The 19,312-nt window shown below is 62.7% G+C and overlaps 1 protein-coding gene across 4 annotated transcripts in view; it reads left to right on the plus strand.

The window, feature by feature from the left end:
* The window catches only part of ADGRB2 (adhesion G protein-coupled receptor B2), a 190,606-nt gene extending 171,659 nt beyond the window's left edge, over positions 1–18,947 (plus strand). For 2 of the 4 annotated variants that reach the window (XM_059729584.1, XM_059729585.1), the window contains 15 exons: positions 921–1,047; positions 2,825–2,928; positions 4,610–4,712; positions 7,130–7,280; positions 7,881–7,950; positions 8,046–8,112; positions 8,380–8,465; positions 12,263–12,434; positions 13,665–13,760; positions 14,310–14,349; positions 14,701–15,362; positions 17,117–17,152; positions 17,542–17,646; positions 17,935–17,988; positions 18,292–18,947. In XM_059729584.1, the coding sequence (XP_059585567.1) occupies positions 921–1,047; positions 2,825–2,928; positions 4,610–4,712; positions 7,130–7,280; positions 7,881–7,950; positions 8,046–8,112; positions 8,380–8,465; positions 12,263–12,434; positions 13,665–13,760; positions 14,310–14,349; positions 14,701–15,362; positions 17,117–17,152; positions 17,542–17,646; positions 17,935–17,988; positions 18,292–18,654 (2,236 nt within the window). In that variant the 3' untranslated portion in view covers positions 18,655–18,947. Of the gene's footprint in view, positions 1–920; positions 1,048–2,824; positions 2,929–4,609; positions 4,713–7,129; positions 7,281–7,880; positions 7,951–8,045; positions 8,113–8,379; positions 8,466–9,337; positions 9,437–12,262; positions 12,435–13,664; positions 13,761–14,309; positions 14,350–14,700; positions 15,363–17,116; positions 17,153–17,541; positions 17,647–17,934; positions 17,989–18,291 lie in introns of all 4 variants that reach the window. The other 2 variants (XM_059729587.1, XM_059729586.1) reach the window with 2 other exon arrangements.
* Positions 18,948–19,312: the final 365 nt, after the last annotated feature.

Here is a 19,312-nt window from a genome sequence, read left to right on the forward strand (position 1 = left end):
ATGGTAGCACTGATGCCGCCCAGAAGGGCTGACAGCCCTCACGGGGTGGGCATTAGGTGCCCAGGTCAACTCGGAGACCCAGACACGAGGGAAGCTGATTCCCCCCGTTGCCCAGGGGAGGGCCTTCCCTCACCGCCTGCAGCGGGGGGCTCAGCATGGGACAGCCCCCACCACCCCTGTACCTGTACTTGGGAGCATGGGTCTCGTGACTGCCCTGGGATGCTCCTTCTCTCCCTGCCCCACAGAGTGTGGTGCCAGCCACGTGGGCAGCAGGCACAGCTCAGGCTGCAGCAGGGATGGAGGGGGTGATGGCTGGGCAGCTGCCCCCAGCGCCTCTGCGGGGCGAGGAGGGCACTAGCTGGAGAGGTCAGAAGCACCTGCTGGAAGGGGATGGCTTGATGCTGGGAGTGCAGTTGGCTGGTTGCAGGGGAGGCTGGGCACCCCTGGGCACCTGCTTCTTCCCCTGCTTTCCTTAGTACCTTCAGGCCCCTGCTGCTCATGCTTGCCCTGTACTTTCCTGAGCTGGGCAGAGCAGGGCCTAGCAGGGGTGCAGGGTCTCCACTCCCCTCCTAGCTGGAACTCAGCACCCCCTAACCCCAGCTGGCAACCTGAGCCTTCAAATGAAGCCAAGCACTTAGCCCCCTGGGAGATCAGGGAGGAGACGGCAGAGCCGGAAGCCCCCGCAGGCCAGGCTGGGGGAAGCCCAGGATGGATTTTACGCCAGCAACTGGGTCAGCCTCCCCAGCAAGGGCCAGAGCCTAAGGCAGAGCTCCCCTCCTGGCAGGCGGGCGGCGCCAGCAAAGGGTTAAGCCGGCACCGGAGCCGAGGGGCTGTGGGTTGTGTGTGTGTGTGTGTGTGTGTGTGTGTGTATGTATGTTTGATCATTGCGCTCTCTCTCGCCTTCCTCTTCCATTCATCAGGGATGCTGGCGCTGGGAACTGGGACACGGAGAGCTGCCAAACGCTCGAGACCCTCCCGGCTCACACCAAATGCCAGTGCAGCCAGCTGTCCACCTACGCCGTGCTCGCCCAGCTGCCCAAGGACCCGGTGAGTGCCAGCAGCTCCGTGCCCCCTGCTCGCTCGCTTGTGGCTCTCGGCCTCTGGTCTCCTGCAGCCCGAGGCAGGCGAGGGATGGAGAGGGGAGGGATGGGACTGTGGGCTGGGGGATAATGGGGGCTTGCATGACTGGTGGGGGGGCAGGTCTGCCCCCATAAAGCAGGGGAGGGAGTGATTTGAAGTTGCATGGGGGATATTTCTGTGGTGCCAGGTGGGCATGGGGGAAAGGGACCCAGTAGGGCACTGGCCTGTGGGCTTGGGTACCAGTAATCCCCACATGCATGCACGTGCGCACACACACACACACACACAGAGCAGCCCAGTGGTGCTGGGAGAGTGTGTCTGAGCTGCACGCAAGCTCTACACATGCACATGCATGCTCACACAGGCAGCCTTCCCCAGCGGTCTGGCTAGGGCATCGGTCCCGGTGCTGGGTGTGAAGACGGGACCGAGGCCTCTGGAGAGGGGAGGATCTGCCCTCCTGTCCATGCTTTCCTTCTCCCTTCTGCTCTCTTCCCTGTACCATGCCCCCCAGCCCAGCTGCTCCAGACCCCTGCTCCTCGCCCAGCCCTCGCTGCCTCCCTCGCTGCCTGACTCTGCTCAGCTCTTCCCACTCCCTCCGCCTCCCCCTCTGTGCACGCCCACCCGCGTCCCCCCCACATTGCTGGCGTCTGGTTGCCAGGAGCCCGAGGAGAAGCTGAATAGGAGAGCAGCATCCCCCTCACCCACCGCCCCCTTCCCGCTGCCCCCGCCAGGCAGGGATCACCTGCTGCTGCCCCCGTGGCCAGGGGTACAGGGCGAGGGGTCTTGGCTTGTCCCTCTCCTGGCAGCTGTAAGGCCAGGGGAGGCTGCATGTTGGCATCTCCGAGCCCACAAGGGCGGGGGGCTGAGGGCATGGGGGACGCCCCTGATGCCTCAGTGGCATATGGTGAAGTGGGGGCATAAGCCCTGTTCCCATCATGCAAAGCACAGCCCCCCCAGTGCACAGACCCCATTGGAGACCATGCAGCAGGGGGGGAGCAGCAACTGGGGAGCCAGCCCACACCTTCCTCCCCCGGACTCCTCTCTCCTTGCTCCTCTGCCTGAGTCACCCCCGCCCCCCTCGTGCTGCAGTATATAATGGAGAGATGTGCTCTGCAGCACAGGACGCCTGCTTGGGATTTATAAGGCTCAATTAACAGGCCTTCCAGGCATTAATATATGTGCATTTGGCGGGGGGCAGAGCAAGAGGAGCCATCTTGGCATGTGCCCGGGTGTCCTGCTGTCTCCTCTGCTCTGCTCCCGTCCCTCCGGCATGCTCGCAGACGGACACAGGGACAGACAGACAGGGCTGCCCTGCCCCCCTCCATGCCCCACGCCGGAGTGTACCCGGATCCCGGCAGCCGGGTCTGGCGATTGATATTCTGGGAGCGTCTCCGGTTGGCAGGGAGATGGAGAGGCGCCCCCAGGAACGCACCTCGGCAGCCAGGGGCCGTCGCGGAGCCCGGGAGAGCGATGGGCCCTGGGAGGGGGCACCAGGCCTGGTGCTGAGGGGTGGTGGGCTCTGCCCCTCTTGCCTTCCCCGGGGCCTCCCCAGCGGTGTCCAGCTTTATGGCCTCGGGTGGCCAGGTCCCGGCAATATCACCCGGGGCAGCCCCCAGCTTCTCTCTGCCCTACGCCCCTCCAGGCCAGCTGTGCCCCCCTTGCAACGGTAGCCTCCATCCCTCAGCTCTTCCTTTCTGGGATCCTCTCCAGACATCTCCAGAGCATCTCTCTCTCTCCCCATCAGGCCATGGACCCCTCGGGCATCCCCTCCGTGCCACTCATGATAGGCTGCGCCGTCTCTTGCATGGCCTTGCTGACCCTGCTGGTGATCTACGCTGCCTTCTGGAGGTAGGTTGACCCCGCCGGGGACCCCGTGCTCCCTCGTACCTACCCCAGTTGCCCAGGGGTAACTCCCCCATGCTGACCCCCGGGAGCCCAGGAGAAGCCAGCCAGGCTAGTAGCAGCTGGGACGTGGCCATCTCGGAGCTTGAGCCAAGATTTGCAGCTGCAAGAGGCCTGCTGTGATGAACCCCAAAGTGCCAGGCCCTGGTGCCACCCCCCGAGCATGAGATCAGGCCGTCTACTTGCCCGGGTGCCCGGCTCTCGGGGGTGTGTTAGGAAGTGCCAGCTGTAGACGTGGTGGCTAAGCCTTGGCAGAGGTCACTGCCCCTGGAGGGTGCTTTGGGGCCTGTGCCAGCCTAGGGGAGATAGGAGTGGCTATGCGAAGGAGGGTGTGGGCAGTTGTGGGCTGCAGCACCAATGCCCTGCAAACGGGGGTACCCCCACACTTTGCACCCCAAGCAGAAACAGAGCCAGCCCAGAAACGGGCAGCCGGGAGAGGCAGCAGGGTGGGAGAGAGGAGGGCAGCAGGGAGATCCAGACAGCAGAAGAGGACAAAATACATGCCAGGCACTGGCAGGGGGGAGAAAACAGCTGGTGGGTAGGAAGGGGGCAGGGGAGGCTTAGCCGCGGTGTGATTATGCGGAGCTGTTCCAGGAAGGGGATAAAGGTCTTATCGCATTGAAGGTGGCTGTGGGCACAGCAGCACCCGGCTGGCGTGGCCGCAGGCACATGGTGTGGACAGGAAGGCCCCACCGAGCTTGATGCTGGCTCCACTCACATCAGCCTGGGAAGTTCATCAAGGCTACTCTGCATTTACACTGGCACGTGTGACAGAGCCAGGACCCGTGTCCATGCCACGTGCCTGAGTTCGTGCCAGCTATGAGGTCCTTGGGGCTGGAGGTGTGGAGAGATGGGGGCAGATGTCCACTTCCCTTTCCCCCTGAGAGATTCAGGCAATGCTTGATCCATGCTACAGTAGTGCCTGGAAACCTCGGCAGGGCTCACAGCCTGGTTGCACCAGAAGCTGTACAAGCGAGTGATTGCAATGGGAGCCATGTGCCTAAATCCTTTGGGCAGCTTGGCAAAGCTCCATCCATCCTAATGGGTTCTGTCACCTCCAGCCTCTGTCACCCACAGTGTGTCCTGCAGACATGTCCCCACAGCCGTGACTTAGGCATGCAGGGATAAGCACATGCAGACGGGTCTGATGGAACCTGCGACCCCGGATGAAGGCAGGGCAGGAGTGCATCGCCCTCCTGGTACAGAGACCTGCTTGCCGTGCTTCTCTGTCCTGGTCCCACAAGCACGGGCTAACGAAGGAGGAAGGGCTCCGATTCTGAAATGGCTGCATCCCTGCCTTAGGGCAGAGTGGTCTCTGTGCCCCAGACATCCTGCCTAGGGGGGCCAGAAGCCTTAATCCAAGTCACAAGCAGAAACCCCGCTCCCCAGGCTGGGCTGAGGAAGCAGCTTCTCACCTGCCGGCTCACCCATGCCCATGGTATCTGAGGGCTGAGCTGCCCTCTTCGGTCTCCCCCATCGCCTACTGTTGAGGACAGGCTACCAGCCTGCTGAGGCTGTTGGTCCCTTGAATCATGAGGGCTCTTGCCCCCCAGGCTAGGGAGAAAACAAGCCAAGCCCCAGGCATAGGGACGTTAAACCTGCCTCTCTCTGCCCTCTACCCCGCCAGGTTCATCAAGTCAGAGCGCTCCATCATCCTGCTGAATTTCTGCGTCTCCATCCTGGCCTCGAACGTGCTAATCCTGGTGGGCCAGTCCCAGATGCTCAGTAAGGTAAGAGCCCTGCCGGGGCACCAGGTCCTCATTTCCCTGCCTCTGCTCCTCTTCCAGCTGCCAGGGCCTTGCCAGGGCACTGGGCAGAGAGCAGGTTGGGCACCTGCCATACAGCTAGACATTTGGGAGTAGAGCAAACACAAGTGGGACCCACTTATAGGAGCAGATCTGGCCTGCAGGGTTCACCTGCACACCCGGGTTTGCCATCCCTTGGTGGGAACGTTGTGGCTGTTGAGGCCTCTGCACATCTGGGGGCATTGGGGCATGCAGATGTGGTTCTTTGTGCTGAGATGCTTCCCCGTTGGTTACACCGGGTTGAGGAGAACCTGCCTGCCCTTGGGAGGAGCTGCGGGAAGGCTTCGTGGGACGATGAGCACTTGAGGGGTCCGGTCTGCATCCACACCGCATCTAAGCTGAGCCCAGCCAGAGCAGAGAGTTTAGCTGTGGGGCTAAGCTGGAAAGCTGGGGAAGGAGCAGGCTGGCTGGGCGGTGTGGACAGACCCTCCACCCAAAGCACTCTGCCGTGTTGCTGGGAGCTGATATAGCCCCGACCATGCAGCACCCCAGAGGCAGCCGCACTTCACCGCAGTCTGACTGGCTCCAGTTTTGACAAGGCTGGGGAGGGCTTTGGGGGCCACTGGGCTCTAGGCCTCCAGATCGCTCTCCTGCTCCTGCACCCCCAAGGGAGCTGCCGCCAGCCCTGCATGACCCCAGCTGGACGTCTCTGTGGTGTCTGCATGGGGCTGTGGCACCTCTCCTCTTCTCCACGGCAGCGCAAACCCAGTGGCAGGGAAGGAGCCAGGGAGAGAGGCCGTGTGGCCAGTGGAGCAGTGGACCGTCTTGCCCCTTCCCCACCTCTGGGCTCCCCTCAGCACCTCTCTGGAGAGCAGGGCAGTCCTGGCAGCCCTCTCCTAACCCAGGGCTTTCCCTCCTTTCCCTTCCCTTTGGGGACAGGGATGCCTACGGGTACCTTATTGCATTAGCCATCCATGCCTCCTGGTTCCCCCTGTACACCCCCAAAGGGAGAGAGAAGCTTAGCATTCACCACACTCTTCTGCCCTGGCTGAGGCTCTGCCAGGGGGAGCAGATCAAAGCTAGTGGTGGGCAGTATGGCAGCTTTATGGTGTGTGGCTGCAGGCAGCTTCTTCTTTAACGAAGGATTGCTTCAGGGTACTTCTCCTTGATGCTGGGGGAGGCTTGCCTGCAGATGTCTGGGAGTGTATCAGGTGAGCCTGGGGGGCTGCCTGTGGGCTGGGGTTCAGGACCGGCATAGGCATCCCCATCTCCTAATGGCAGGCAGCCCTGGATGCCCAGGACGCCACCTCCACGCTGGGCTCTTAAAGGTGGTGGCTCCCTGCACTGAGCTTCTGATGCATGGCACTGGTAGCATCCGGAGCTGGGATCAAGGCCTGGCCATGGCATCAAGCCCGCTGAGGGCATCCTGTATGAGCTAACGCTGATGTGCGCCTTGCCTAGGACATTGCTGTCCATGCACATGGATGGGTTGTGCCTGGATGCAGGGGAGGCCCAGTGCACGTGTACACGTGCATGCCCTTGCCCCTGTCCCCACGCTGGCTGTGCCGTGCGGTGCAGTGGCCGAGAGCTGAGGCAGCTGAGCACTGATGACTGCAGCGAGATAGGGGCCTGCTGCGCGGTCTGGGCTCAGCGATAGCGTTATCTCCCCTCTCGGGCTCCCGGGGCGGATTGGCTTTGGATTAACTCCATCTCAGGATTAATTTCCCCGCACGGTTGGCTCAGGCAGAGACCAAGGCCGGGGGCAAGAGGTTTAACCCATTGTTGGCTGGGCAGCCTTTGCTGTTCAGGGAGGGCTATTTTGAGGGGCTGAGGTTGTGCTTCTGGTTCTGCCACTGCCTTGAGTGAGTCACTTTATTGGCGTGTGCCCCAGTTTTCCCTCCTGAGCATGGGGGCTCAGGCATTGTCACAGCTGTAGGGGCCTGAGAGAAACCTCCCATCTGGACCCATGGTGCTCAGAAAGGCTGACCCCTGCTAGGAAGGAGCATGCAGCTTCCTTGAGGCCAGGGTATGCCTGGTCAAGCAGGGCAAACTTTATGGTGACAGCACAGAGCTGAGGCAACCCCCCAGCCCCAGTGCTTCCCCTATAAACCATACAGGGAGAGGAGGGGGCCCCACATGGGCTCCATCCACATGCCGTGGCCCCAGCCCTCACTGGGCTGGTAGCAGGGATACCCCGGAGCAGCTGGTTCAGGCTCCCAGCAGACTCAGGCAGCTCCAAGCACCTATAATGGGGAGGGAATGGGAATCTGATGTGCACCTGGGCAGAGCCCACCCCATTGCTGCCCATGCCTGTGTGTGATGGGTGCCAGCTCACCGGCGGTGCTGGGCTCCCCAGCTCTCCATGTGCAGGCCCCACATTGACCATGACCCATCTTGCACAGGGCGTGTGCACCATGACAGCCGCCTTCCTGCATTTCTTCTTCCTCTCATCCTTCTGCTGGGTGCTGACCGAGGCCTGGCAGTCCTACCTGGCGGTGATCGGCCGGATCCGCACCCGCCTGGTCCGCAAGCGCTTCCTGTGCCTCGGATGGGGTAAGTGCCCATCACTCACCAGCTGCCGGGAGCACGGGGCCCTTGGGGAGTGGGGAGCAGGATTAAGTGGGCAAAGCAGGGGGGTTCAGGCATGTCACACTCAGCTCAGAAGCTCCAGGAGAGCTAATGGGAAGCACCCCATTTTATAGAGGGGAAAACTGAGGCACCAAGCAGGATAGGGACATGTCAGTGGTCTCCCAGCAAACCAGTGGCAGAGCTGGAAATAGAGCCCAGGTGTCCTGGCGCCCGGTCTTCTTGCTGTCACCGCTGTGCTCTAATCTCTTCCCAGAGCTGAGAGTAGAGCCCAGGTGTCCTGGTCCCTGGTGTGCACGTGAAAGGTTTGCTCACCTGGGCCCTATAATGGAGGCCTTGTGTGTACCCTGGCATCGTGCGTGCCAGGGGAAGCCAGTGTATGACCTGCTGAGGTGAGCCCTCCCTCGCTGATAGAGCTGTGCCCATGCTGAAGGAGCTGGGGGAGGCCCAGACCCCAGCTCTTACCCCTAGCTCCATCTCTTCCCGAGAGGGCATGGGGCAGAGCAGCCTCCCAGGCATTGCTGAGCCCCCTCTGAGGGTCCTGCCCATTGTCTCCTCTCCCCTCAGGTTTGCCGGCCCTGGTGGTTGCAGTCTCTGTCGGCTTCACGCGCACCAAAGGCTATGGAACGGCGAGCTAGTACGTGGGGATACGGCTGGGCAGAGGGCCTGGGGATGGGGGGGCATGAGCGAGGCTGCGCTGGGGTCCCCTGACAGTGCCGTGCTCCTCCGCAGCTGCTGGCTCTCCCTGGAAGGTGGCTTGCTCTACGCCTTTGTCGGCCCGGCTGCCGTCATCGTGCTGGTAGGTGCAGCGCGCTTGCCCTATGGCAACAAACCAGCCTTGTCCCACCCTTTGCCCTCCCTGTTCTTACCCATCGCCCCTGCAGCTCCCCCAGGACTCGCCCAGCGCAGCCCAGCACCCACGAATGATCCCTGCCTACCTGGGGCAGGCTAAAGTGCCATGTGCCCTGCCCAGATCATGCAGAGTACCGGCTAGCATGGGACGGGGGTGCTGCGGGTCGGGGGGGCACCAGCTGTTTCCCTGACCCCAGGCCCCGTCTGTGCCCAGGTGAACATGCTCATTGGGATCATCGTGTTCAACAAGCTCATGTCCCGAGACGGCATTTCAGATAAGTCCAAAAAGCAGCGAGCCGGGTAAGTGTCCCCTTCTCCCAGGGCCTGTACCCATGTGTAAGCCAGCGGGCAAGTTTACCCGCACAAACAGGGCCCTGCCCCATGCCCTCCCCAGCAGGCTCAGCTCTCAACCCAAATGCAAGATGGGGAGCGGGCTGAGGTCTGGGAAGACTTCACTTCACTTGTGAGCAGCTGGAAGCACAGCGGGGAGCCTGCTGGGACACTGCTGGCTCATCCAGGTCCCCTTTACTCCAGACAAACCTCCCTGGGGTGACCTTTGCCCCATGGCAGCAGCCGGCAGAGGGACATCCCCTAGCTTATGAGATCCATGCCCCATCCACCCACAGGGACCCCTTGCTTGCTGCTCTAGCGCTCCATCCCAGCCCTGCCAGCTCAGCTGCACCCCGAAAAGGGCAGAACAGGGCTGGCACCCAGCTGAGCTGCTGCTGGCATCAAGCACCACAGTCATGGTGACCCAGAAACCCCCGGGGGCTCCCTACCCAGCCCCGGGACCCCATTACTGGGGGGCGGTGACCAGCCTGTGAGCCTTTTCTCCTTGCCCACGACCTCCCGGAGGTGCCTCCCTCGCCATGCCAGGGAAAGGGGGTCCTACAGCAGAGCCTGTCATGTAGCAGGGGCTGAGCCGCAGACCCCCCCACAGCCCTAGCTGCCTTGCTCGGCTTTTGCCCCCCGCCCCAAGCTAGCCATTAACAGCCCACAGCAACTAACCCATCTCTCCCTTTCTCTCTGTCTCTCTCATGGGCTTTGTGTGTGCGTCCATCTGTCCCCTGTGCCTCCCGTCTGTCTCGCGCCCCCGCCGCCTGCCTCCCCTCCCCTCTCTGCTCCCGTGTCTCCGGTGTGGGGGCCTCGCCGGGGGCCGGGGGCGGGCGCAGCTCGAAGCAGCCCCCCTGCGGCAGCCTGCTGCTGAAATGCACCAAGTGCGGCGTGGTGTCCAGCACGGCCATGACCTCCGCCACCGCCAGCAGCGCCATGTTAGTCTCCGCCGCGCGCTCGCTCTCTCGCTCGCTCGCTCCCCAGCCCCCCCCATGCGCAGGACTCCAGGGAGCAGCATTCTCCAGCCCGCCGGGGCCCGGAGCTGCCCGCCGGGGCCCTGGGACTCGCTTCGCAGGCGCCTGTCCCCGTCCTCCACCCCCGGGGCCATGTGCATGGCTGCGCCACGGACCAGTCCCCGTGGCCACGGGTCGGTCGTGGGCTGAGCAGTGGCAGAGTTGGAGGCGCTGGTTTGGGCAGGGGCCTCAAGGGCTTCTGGGTGCGGGACACCTAGATGTGGCGGGTAGGCAGGGGCCACGGGGAGCAGGGTCACTGGGGCTTGTGGGTAATGGATAGAGGAGTGCAGGTTTTGGGGTGTTGCAGGGGCTTGTGGGTAATGGATAGAGGGGTGCAGGTTCTGGGGAGCTACAGGGGCTTATGGGTAATAGGTAGTGGGGTTCAGGTTCTGGGGTGTTGCCGGGGCTTGTGGGTAATGGGTAGTGGGTGCAGGTTCCGGGGAGCTGCAGGGGCTTGTAGGTAATGGGTAATGGGGTGCAGGTTCTGGGGTGTTGCCGGGGCTGATGGGTAATGGGTAGTGGGTGCAGGTTCTGGGGTGTTGCAGGGGTTTGTGGGTAATGGGTAGTGGGGTGCAGGTTCTGGGGGAGCTGCAGGGGCTTGTGGGTAATGGGGTGTGGGGGTTCCCCAGTTCAGGAGAGGAGCGAGTGTTTCCTGTGGCACTTCCTCCAGCCCCAGGGCTGTTCCCAGGCGCCCCTGCCCTGGGTCCCTGTGGTGCCCTCCTGCCACTCTGGGGCCCGTCCCCTCCTCAGGCCGGATGCTGGAGGATGCTGCCTCCCCGGGACCGCTCTGCACCGCATGTCTGCAGCGCTCGCTGGCTGTCCGTGTGTCCGGGGCTCTGTCAGGCTGGCCGGCGCGGGCCCTGGCTCTGCCTCTCCATGCATGTGCGTGTGTGTGTATGTGCAGCCCCGTGGGTGCACTGCCATTGCTCCTGCATGTTCACAGCTGCTCAGCAAGGACCACCATCTCCTGGGGACGCTCCTCCTTCCTGGGTGGGGGGCATGTGAATGGGGCACCCTGCCACATCGGCTTTGAGACGTTTGCCCTCTCAGTCTGCAGCCCAGGACGCTGCAGCCTCCAGCTCCAGGGGCCAAATTGGGGGGGAGGGGAGCTAGCCTGCACCGGAGGAGGGCCCCGAAGCTCTTGGGGGCAGTGACATGCTGCCAGGGGGCACGTCCCGCATCCCACCCCAGGGGGCAAGGCCGAGCCCTCTCTCTGGACCTCAGAGCAGGGAGCCTTCCCCTTCAGTGGCTGTGGCTGTTCGGTGGCTGAGCTTGCAAAGCTTGGGTGGCAGGGGTGAGTCTCAGCCCAGAAGCTGCCTATATGAGGCATGGGAGAGTGTCACAGTGCCCGGGCCCCTGGGGGGCAGGGAGGGAGGGTGACCCCTGGGCTCACCTGCCCATGCAGAGCCATGCGTGGGCTGTTTAGGACGCTCCAGCCAGGCCCTGGGGCAGCATGGCTGCTGCTACCACCAGGCTTATGGCTATGTCACAGGGCCCAGCCTTGGCTGGGATGGGGTCATTCATTCAAAAAGAAGGAAAGAAAAGGCTATGGAAAACCATCTATAGGGTTACCGAGGCCAAGCTCTGGGCCTGGGCTGGCAGAGCAGAAGTCAGGCACTCCAGCTCTGGTTTCTGCCACCTGTACCCATAGCACCCCCTCCTTCCCTCCCCTCTACCCCATGCCTGCTGCCCTGAGCCAGTTTCCATTCTTGCTCTCATGGCTGTAAACTCCTGGCAGTGCCCAGGGACCCCGTCCTGGCCCCCTCTGATAGCTGCTCCACCTCCCGGCAGAAGTCTTCCCAGGGTGGGCTGGCACACAGGCTGGCCACCTGGGCAGAGAGGTCAAGAACTGGCTGGCTGCAGAGACTCCTTCCCAGGCTGTCCACCACACCTCCGCCTGGGATGCCAGGGGGCCGGACATATGAGGGGAGGTTTGCCCTGATGGTGCCCAGGCTACAGCGCTCAGCACAGACAGCGCTCGGGGTCTCTCGCAGACAGCGATGGGCTTGGGGCAGCCTTTGTGTTGGGAGTCTGTCAGGTCAGGAAGGCACATGGGGCACAGGGGATGACGTGTGTGTGTGTGTGTGTGTGCGCGTGCGCGTGTGTGCTCACACGTGTCTTTATGTGTGTCTATGTATGCATATATGTGCGTGTCTATGCACTTCTGTGTATGTGTGTGCATGTGTGTGTGCATGTGTCTGTACTTGTGTATGCATGTCTGTGCACATCTGTGTGTGCATGTCTATGCATGTGTGTCTATGTCTATGCACATGTGTGTGCATGCGTGAGCATGTCTGCATGTTTCTAGGTGTGTGTATGTGTGTGTATGTATGTATGTGTAAGCAGGTGTGTACATGCATATGTATGCACATACATACGTATGCAGGTGTGTCTACGAACACATGCGTGTGTATGTATCAGTGTGTCTTTGTGTATGCACACATGGGTGTGTGTCTGTGTGTATGCTGAGAAGCAGGGGAAGGCAGGACTGAGGCGCTGGGGAGCACTGGGGGCTCTGTCCCGTACGTGCCAGCATCATATGTCCGTGTCCCACACAGTCTGCAGCACAGCCTGCTTCCCCTGCCCTGAGCACCCCCATGCTTTGGGACCCTGCACATCAGGGGAGGGGGCTCGTGCCAGTCCCCTGGCCACCGTCTTCCCTCCACGTCCCACCCCAACCCTGTCCCTGCAGCACCCTCCACTGGGCCTGGCTCTGCCCTCCTCACCCCAGTGCCTCCCTCTCCCGCCCAGGGCCTCGCTGTGGAGCTCCTGCGTGGTCCTGCCGCTGCTGGCGCTCACCTGGATGTCTGCTGTGCTGGCCATGACCGACCGGCGCTCCATCCTCTTCCAGGTCCTCTTTGCTGTCTTCAACTCGGTGCAAGGCTTCGTCATCATCACTGTGCACTGCTTCCTGCGCCGCGAGGTAAGCCCCGCTGCCCACCCCCAGCATACTCTGGCACAGCACCCTGGGGGTGCCACCCCACTGCCCACTCCTTGCTCCACCCAGAAGGCCTCTTGCTGCCTTCTTGCCTTTGTGAAGGTCCTGATCCTCTGCAAGAAGAGACTCTGGGGTAAATGCCAGTGGCCTGGCTCACCTGCCCTCTGCCTAGTTGGCAGGGGCACGGGGTTGCTTTGCTGCTTGCTCAGGGGCGCTTGAAGGCCAGCCGTGCTCTGGGTTTGTTTCCCACCCCAGAGCCAAAAGCTCCTTTCAATCAAAGCTCGCTGCCTGCCAGAGGCAGCTAGAGCAGACCAGGCGAATGACGACTCAGTGTCGGACCAGATGGAGGTTGCAGGGGTCTGTAGAGGGGGAGGAAGGGGGGTCCATGGGGAGTGTTAGCACCCTCCATCCATCTGGAGAGAGCATCCCTCTGAGGCTGCCCAACTGTGCCCTGGGGGACCTGGATAATAGGACGGGCTGCAGGCAGCAGCTTCATTAGCTGCGACCGCAGCCCTGGCCAGAGCATGCACCCAGCCCTGGTGCTCCTACCCTGCTGGCAGTGAGGTGGGGGAGAATGTGGCTCTGTCCCTGGGGGGAGCCTGAGTCTGGAGCTGGGGGTCCAGAGCAGCTGGAGGAAGTGGGCTTTATGGAGTCCAGGAGAGAGGCAGCTGGGGAGAGGCAGGACCAGTCTACAAACACCCGGGGTGCTCGCCACAGCCTCTGCCTGGAGAGCAAGGGATGGGTGAGCTTCCAGCTGGGTGGTAAAGACAGGTGCTACCGGGGGGTGATGTGCCCCAGGGGAAGGGAGTTGAGAGCATCGGGGTCCCGGCAGGGGCAGCAGAGGGGAAATGCAGAGGCATGGAGTTTGCAAGAGGCTGAGGAGTTAAACTCCTACCCCTACCGTCTGCAGGCTCACGGGTGCTTCTGTTTCGCACTGGTGCCAGGCAGTCCTGGCAGGGAAGCACTCACTCCAACCCATCCCAGCCACGCCATGGTGCCAGCTGAGAGCAAGGCCAGAGGAGCCTGCTATCTTCTGCCTCCCCCATTGCCCTCCCAGACCCAGGTTGCTGGTGGGGCAGGCATGTTGGGCAGGACCAGTGGGCTCAGGGTGGGACATGGATCCTAGGGATCATATGAGGGCACAGAGCTGCCCTGGGCCCTGCAACCTTCCTGCTGTGGGGCAGTGACATTTGCCCCCCTGACCCTCCCCGGCAGGTCCAGGACGTGGTGAAGTGCCAGATCGGGGTGTGCAGGAGTGACGAGAATGAGAACTCGCCCGACTCCTGCAAGAACGGGCAGGTGCAGATCATGGTGAGCGTGGCGGCCGGGGGTGCTGGGGTGGGCATGCAGCCTGGGGGGCGGGCGCTATGCCGAGGAGTGTGTGGGCAGTGCTGCACGTACCAGGCTGCATTGCAAACATGCCAGCATGAGTGCACCATGCCCAGGGGGCAGGGTGGGCAATTGCCTAGGCTGCATTGGTGAAGGTCTGGCTGGGCACCAGGGCTCTCTGCAGGGGTGAGGGCTCTGGGCTGGGTAGCTCAGATTGCTTTACCCAGGCTGGGGGAGACCGGGTGCTTGGCTCTGGGCACTGCTGGGCCTCCGAGGGGACAGCATCTTCCCACAGCCCAGGGACACAGCACTGCGGGGGTGCCGCAGGGGCCTGCTTGCTTCCTGGCATGGGATGGCAGACTTACCCACTGCCTCTGGGAGCCTTATGGGGAGACCTGGGGTCTCAGGTACCCTCTTGCATGGAGCCGCTGGCCCTGTAGCTGCCTGTGATGCATTCATTCCCTGCCTCTATCTCTCCTCTCTCTCTGTCTCTCTCCCCGTCCCTCTTGCCCTCTCTCTGTGTTTTTATAGACAGATTTTGAAAAGGACGTTGACCTGGCGTGTCAGACAGGTGAGGCCTGGGGCTGCTTCCAGCAACAGGGCCAGGCAGGGAGGTTCCCAGAGTACAGCTCCCTTGGCATCGGGGCTGCCCGCTCTGAGGTTACAGCCAGACATGAATGGCTCCATCCCTTGAGTCGGAGGGGCTTATGGCTACAGGGGCAGAGCCAAGAGCTCCCAGTTTGGGTGAGCTTCCAAAGTGGAGCCATCCCAGGTGCGGTGGAGCTGGATGGGGGGAAGGGGCTTACAGGGGACAAGAAACCCTGTGCCAACCCCATGGTGCCCCTCTAATGCTCGGGGGATGCCCCCATTCTGCTGCCCGCACGAGCCTGACCCGTGTCTCCTTGCCTTCCCCTCGCCACAGTGCTCTTCAAGGAGGTGAACACCTGCAACCCAGCCACCATCACGGGCACCCTGTCCCGCATCTCCCTGGACGGTGACGAGGACCCCAAGCTCAACACAAGCTCGGAAGGGGGCCTGGGATTCTCCACCCTGCCCGGCAACATCCCGCCCAGCAGCATCCTAGTGCAGGTGCCCAAGATGGCACCCAGTGTGGGAAAGGGCTTGAATGAGCTGAGTGATCCGCCCACCAAGAAGAACATGGGCCTGGAGGTGCCGGGGCCCATGTACCTGTGCCCCGAAAACAGCCTGCGGCAGGTGGAGTACGGCTGGATGCGCCCGCCTGAGCCGGCACTGGAGGGCGACTACATGGTGCTGCCCCGGCGGACGGTGAGCCTCAAGCCCTTCGGCCGGGATGAGGCCAAGCTCAACATCCAGATGGACGAGGTGCCACATGCGGGTAAGGGGCGCCCAGTACCGGAGGCCGAGGCCTACCCCAGCTTCGTCTCAGTGGATCACATCAACGTGAACTTGAACCAGCCCTACGGGACGGTGAAGCACGCCTACGGCCTCCAGTTCAAGCAGCACCCCACGGTCCGGCAGATCCTGGCCTCCGAGCTGTCAGAGCGCAGCCGCACCATGCCCCGCACGGTGCCCGGCTCTGCCATGAAAGTGGGGTCACTTGAGGTGAGCCTGGGGGCCCGGAGGCAGGGGGGAAGCATGCAGAGGTCTGCAGGAGTGTGCAAGAGAGTGCCCATGGTGTGCACACGTGCCAAAGACTGCACACGTGTGCACAAGGGAATGCCAGGGAGTTATTATTACTCTCTCACTGTACAAGAACTAGGGGTTACAACATGAAACTAGCAGGTAGGAAGTTGAAAACTTAACACCAGGAATTTCTTTCTCACCCAGCCCATTATTCACATGTGGAGCTTGGTGCCACCAGGGGTGGTGAAAGCTGAGTTTGGCCATTTCTCAAAGGGCTTGAGCACATTTTTGGAGGAAAGAGGTCTCCATCACTATTGATATTAGGACTGAGTGGCACTGCCATAGCCAAATCCTTCTCCCTTCTGCCACTGTGTGGCACAGGCCTTTTGATACCCCTTTGGGAAACCGTGGGCCTAGTAAAACTATAAGCCCCCTTTGGTGATGGGAGCCACTGAGGGCATATCACCAATTCATTGGGATAAATGATGACAAAACAGGGACGGGAGTGAGGGTCATAGGTTCAAAACAAGTGTACCGAGGGGGCACAATGGGCAGAGCACACCGGACAGTGCCCGCTGGCCCTCAAATGAGTCCAAGGAGCCAGTGGCTTGGGGGGGTCCATGCAGCCACCCTGGCCACCATGGGGTGGGAGGCTGGACACAGCACTCACCCCCAGCCTTCTTGGCTTCAGTGAATCCTCCAAACCGATGGTGCTGCCCGTCCCCTGCTCCCCTCGCCGCCCCCCACCCAGTGCTGGGTCCTTCCCAGTGGCTCAGCACAGGGCAGGGTAGTGGGCAGGACACCAGGGCGTGCTGCGGAGTGACGCACTAAATGGGCGTTTGCAAGTGGGGCTGTGGGGAGCATGGGGTGCGCTGGCCAGACCCAGACTCCTGGGTTTTCAGACCCTGCAGCAGTGGGGCATAGGGATTCAGGCCGGGCATCCAGAGCCAGGCCTCCTGGGTTCTAGTCCTAGCTCAGCCCCTTACCTTGTCCATGCTGGTCCCTCCTCTGCACTGTGCCTCAGTTTCCCCAGCCCCAATGTGGGGCTGGCTGGAGGTGTGAACGGCTTCCCAGTTGGAAGTGAAGGCTCCCCAGCTGGAAAGCACTGGTGTGAGCCACAGGCGTTAACCCTTTACCTCCTGCTCATGGCAAGGGGGGATCGACCCAGTGCCAACAGGCATTTCACTGCTGCCCTGTGGCTGAAACCAGGCCTGGTCTGTTCCTCCCCACCAGCTGGTAACTGGGCAGCAGCCAGCAAGCCAGCCCTAACCCCAGCCCCAGCCCCATGCGGCTGCAGGGGTGGAGGTGAAAGCAGGGCAGTGGCCGGGATTGGGTCCCAGCTCTGCCACTGCCTGCTAGAATGACCTGGACCAAGTTCCTTAGCCCCTGGAGGCCCCGAAATGGTCCCACAGAGGTATCCCAGCTAGCTCCCATGCCAGCCCCCCCCCGCCTCCCCCACTTGCTTAATTAATGAATGCAGATGACGGCAGGGAGCTTAGGAGGCGCATGGAGCCAGGCAGCCAGGCCTGTGCAAAAGGAGCAGCTGTGGAAACCCCAGCCAGCAGGGGAAGCTCTTACTGTCCCTTTCCACAAGCTTTGGCCCATCCCACCCCGATGCCAACACTGCTGGGGCAGGGGCCTCTGCTCTCCTTTCACCTGATAAGGCTAGTGAAGGTCCTTTTCCCTCCTTCCTTTCCCATCCGGCATGGCTGGCGTGGACGTTTCACCCCCAGAGGAAGCGGTTACGATACTCAGACCTGGACTTCGAGGTAAGTCCCACGCACACCTTCCTGCCCCGCTTCTCCTCCCAGCAGGGCATTCCCAGGCATGGGCATGGGCGGATTAGGGCACTCACTGTCACACACCTGTCTTCTGGGCCAGTGAGCTTGGTGCTGCCCAAAGTGCCGAGGAGTCCCAGCCAGCGGGGTACGGTGGCAGGGTCCTTTCTGCGGGCATTCAAGGGGCACTGCTGATTCAAGCCCCTAGATGCTGGCTTGCTGCGCTTGCACCGTGGCCTCCATCTGCCCTGCGGGGTTGGCAGGGGGTGGGTCCCCCAGGGAAGGCAGTGCAGGAGCTCCCCTGGCTGCAGGGGAAGGGGCAGGGTGGAGGCAGGTGCTGCCACCCATGCCCATGTCCCTCATCCCTTGCCCCTTTGCAGAAGGTCATGCACACACGGAAGCGCCACTCCGAGCTCTACCATGAGCTGAACCAGAAGTTCCACACACTGGATCGGTACCGGGCACCCGCCACCAATGCCTCCAAGGTACAGACCCCCTTGGCCCCCGAGCTGCAGGCCCCTTGACTGTGTGGGGTGCCCCCACCCAGCTCTTCGGCCCCTTGAGGAGTCGCCTGGGGCCCAGAGCTCCCTCCCAGAAGAATACAGGAGTGGAGTAGCTGGGAGTTCCCAAGCCCAGGCTGATGCCCTTGTCCCTCTAGCACCTGCCAAGGGCTGGGGCCAGAGCTTTTCCCACTGCTAACTGGTTTTCCCTACAGTGGGGGCTGGGGGAGCTGGGCTGACAGGGCTTTGACCTCCATGGTGCTTCCCCTGCAGAGAGAGAAGCGGTGGAGCGTCTCCTCGGGCGGCGGGGAGAAGAGCACGTCCAGTGTAAGTGCCAGCATCCTCCCTGCCAGACCCCAGGTGGGGCATACCTGGGGTGGTGGGGTGGGGTGGGGTGGGGTGGCAGGAGTGGTCTGAGCTGCTGTGCCTTGCTCACCTGCCACGGAGCAGCTGCTTCTCCCCCTCCTTCCACTGCCAGGCTGCTCCTCTTCATCACCATCCTCACCATCACCACAGTGGGGCATCTCCCGGTCTCCCCATCCCCATGCTGGACCTGTGCATGCTGCTGGCATTTTAGGCCCTGTGAGCTCACACATCCGCCCTGGTCCCTTTGCCTTGCATCTCCTTCAGCCACTGGGTACTGGCTCTCCCATGCCACCACCGTGCCAGTCTGGCTCTCTGGGCTCCCACTGTTCTCCCGGCTGCCTCCAGGACTCCCCCCAAGCCTTCCCGGGGAGCCAGGAGCAGGGCAGCTGGGGGGTGCTGCTAGCTGCAGCACCATCCCAGCGCCCTGTCCCCTGGCAGGAGGTCACCAGCCCGGAGGAGCAGCAGCTGCAGCAGCAGAAGCAGAGGAGCTGGAGCACCTTTAAGGCCATGACGCTGAGCTCCCTGCCCAGCGCGCAGCGGGAGAAGCTGGAGCTGCACTGCGCCGACTGGGACAGGCCCCACATGAGCCTCGACGTCTCCGAGGGCGATTTCCAGACCGAGGTGTGAGCGGCGCCGGGCACCGCCTGCCCAGCTCGGAGGATGGGAGCACCCCTCTCTTGGTCTCTGGAGGGGCACCGCAGCTCCTGCCTCTCTCCCCGTCGGACTGTGCCCGTCCCATGGGGGGCACCGCACCCCCCGTCTCCTTTCCCGTCTCGTCGTGGGGTTTCTTTTTCTTCTCTTCCCTTCCGCGGCGGCCGCCCACGGGACACACGCCTGGACACACGTGCACGCGGACACACGCGCACGCCCCCTCCATCGTGGCCCGCGGCCACTGACTCTTGTGCAGGGCACGGTGGTGGGGGGGGGCGGGTTGCAGGGGAGGGGGCGGGGGGTCGGATGCCTGGGGCAGGGAGGATCTTAGCTCTTTTATACCTGGATATTTGGTCACGCAGTGCACTGTGTGCACCTGGGGAAGCCGGGGCCCGAGGCAGCCCTGCCTCCCCGGCCAGCCTGGGCATTGCTCCAGCCCCCTGCCCCTGGCCCAGCCCTGGGAGGGGGCTGCCTGCCTCGGTGTCCCCTTCTCTCCCCCTGGGGCGGAGGCTGTTCTTTGTTGGAAATAAAAGTTCACTCTGTGTGGATGCGAGCGGCCGTGAGGCCCTGGCTCCTGTGCGCGGTGATTGGTGTCGGCGGGGCGGGTGGTACTGGGGGCCCAGCTGGATGCAGC

The sequence above is a fragment of the Alligator mississippiensis genome, chromosome 6 (genome assembly GCF_030867095.1).
Source record: "Alligator mississippiensis isolate rAllMis1 chromosome 6, rAllMis1, whole genome shotgun sequence".
NCBI lineage: Eukaryota > Metazoa > Chordata > Crocodylia > Alligatoridae > Alligator > Alligator mississippiensis.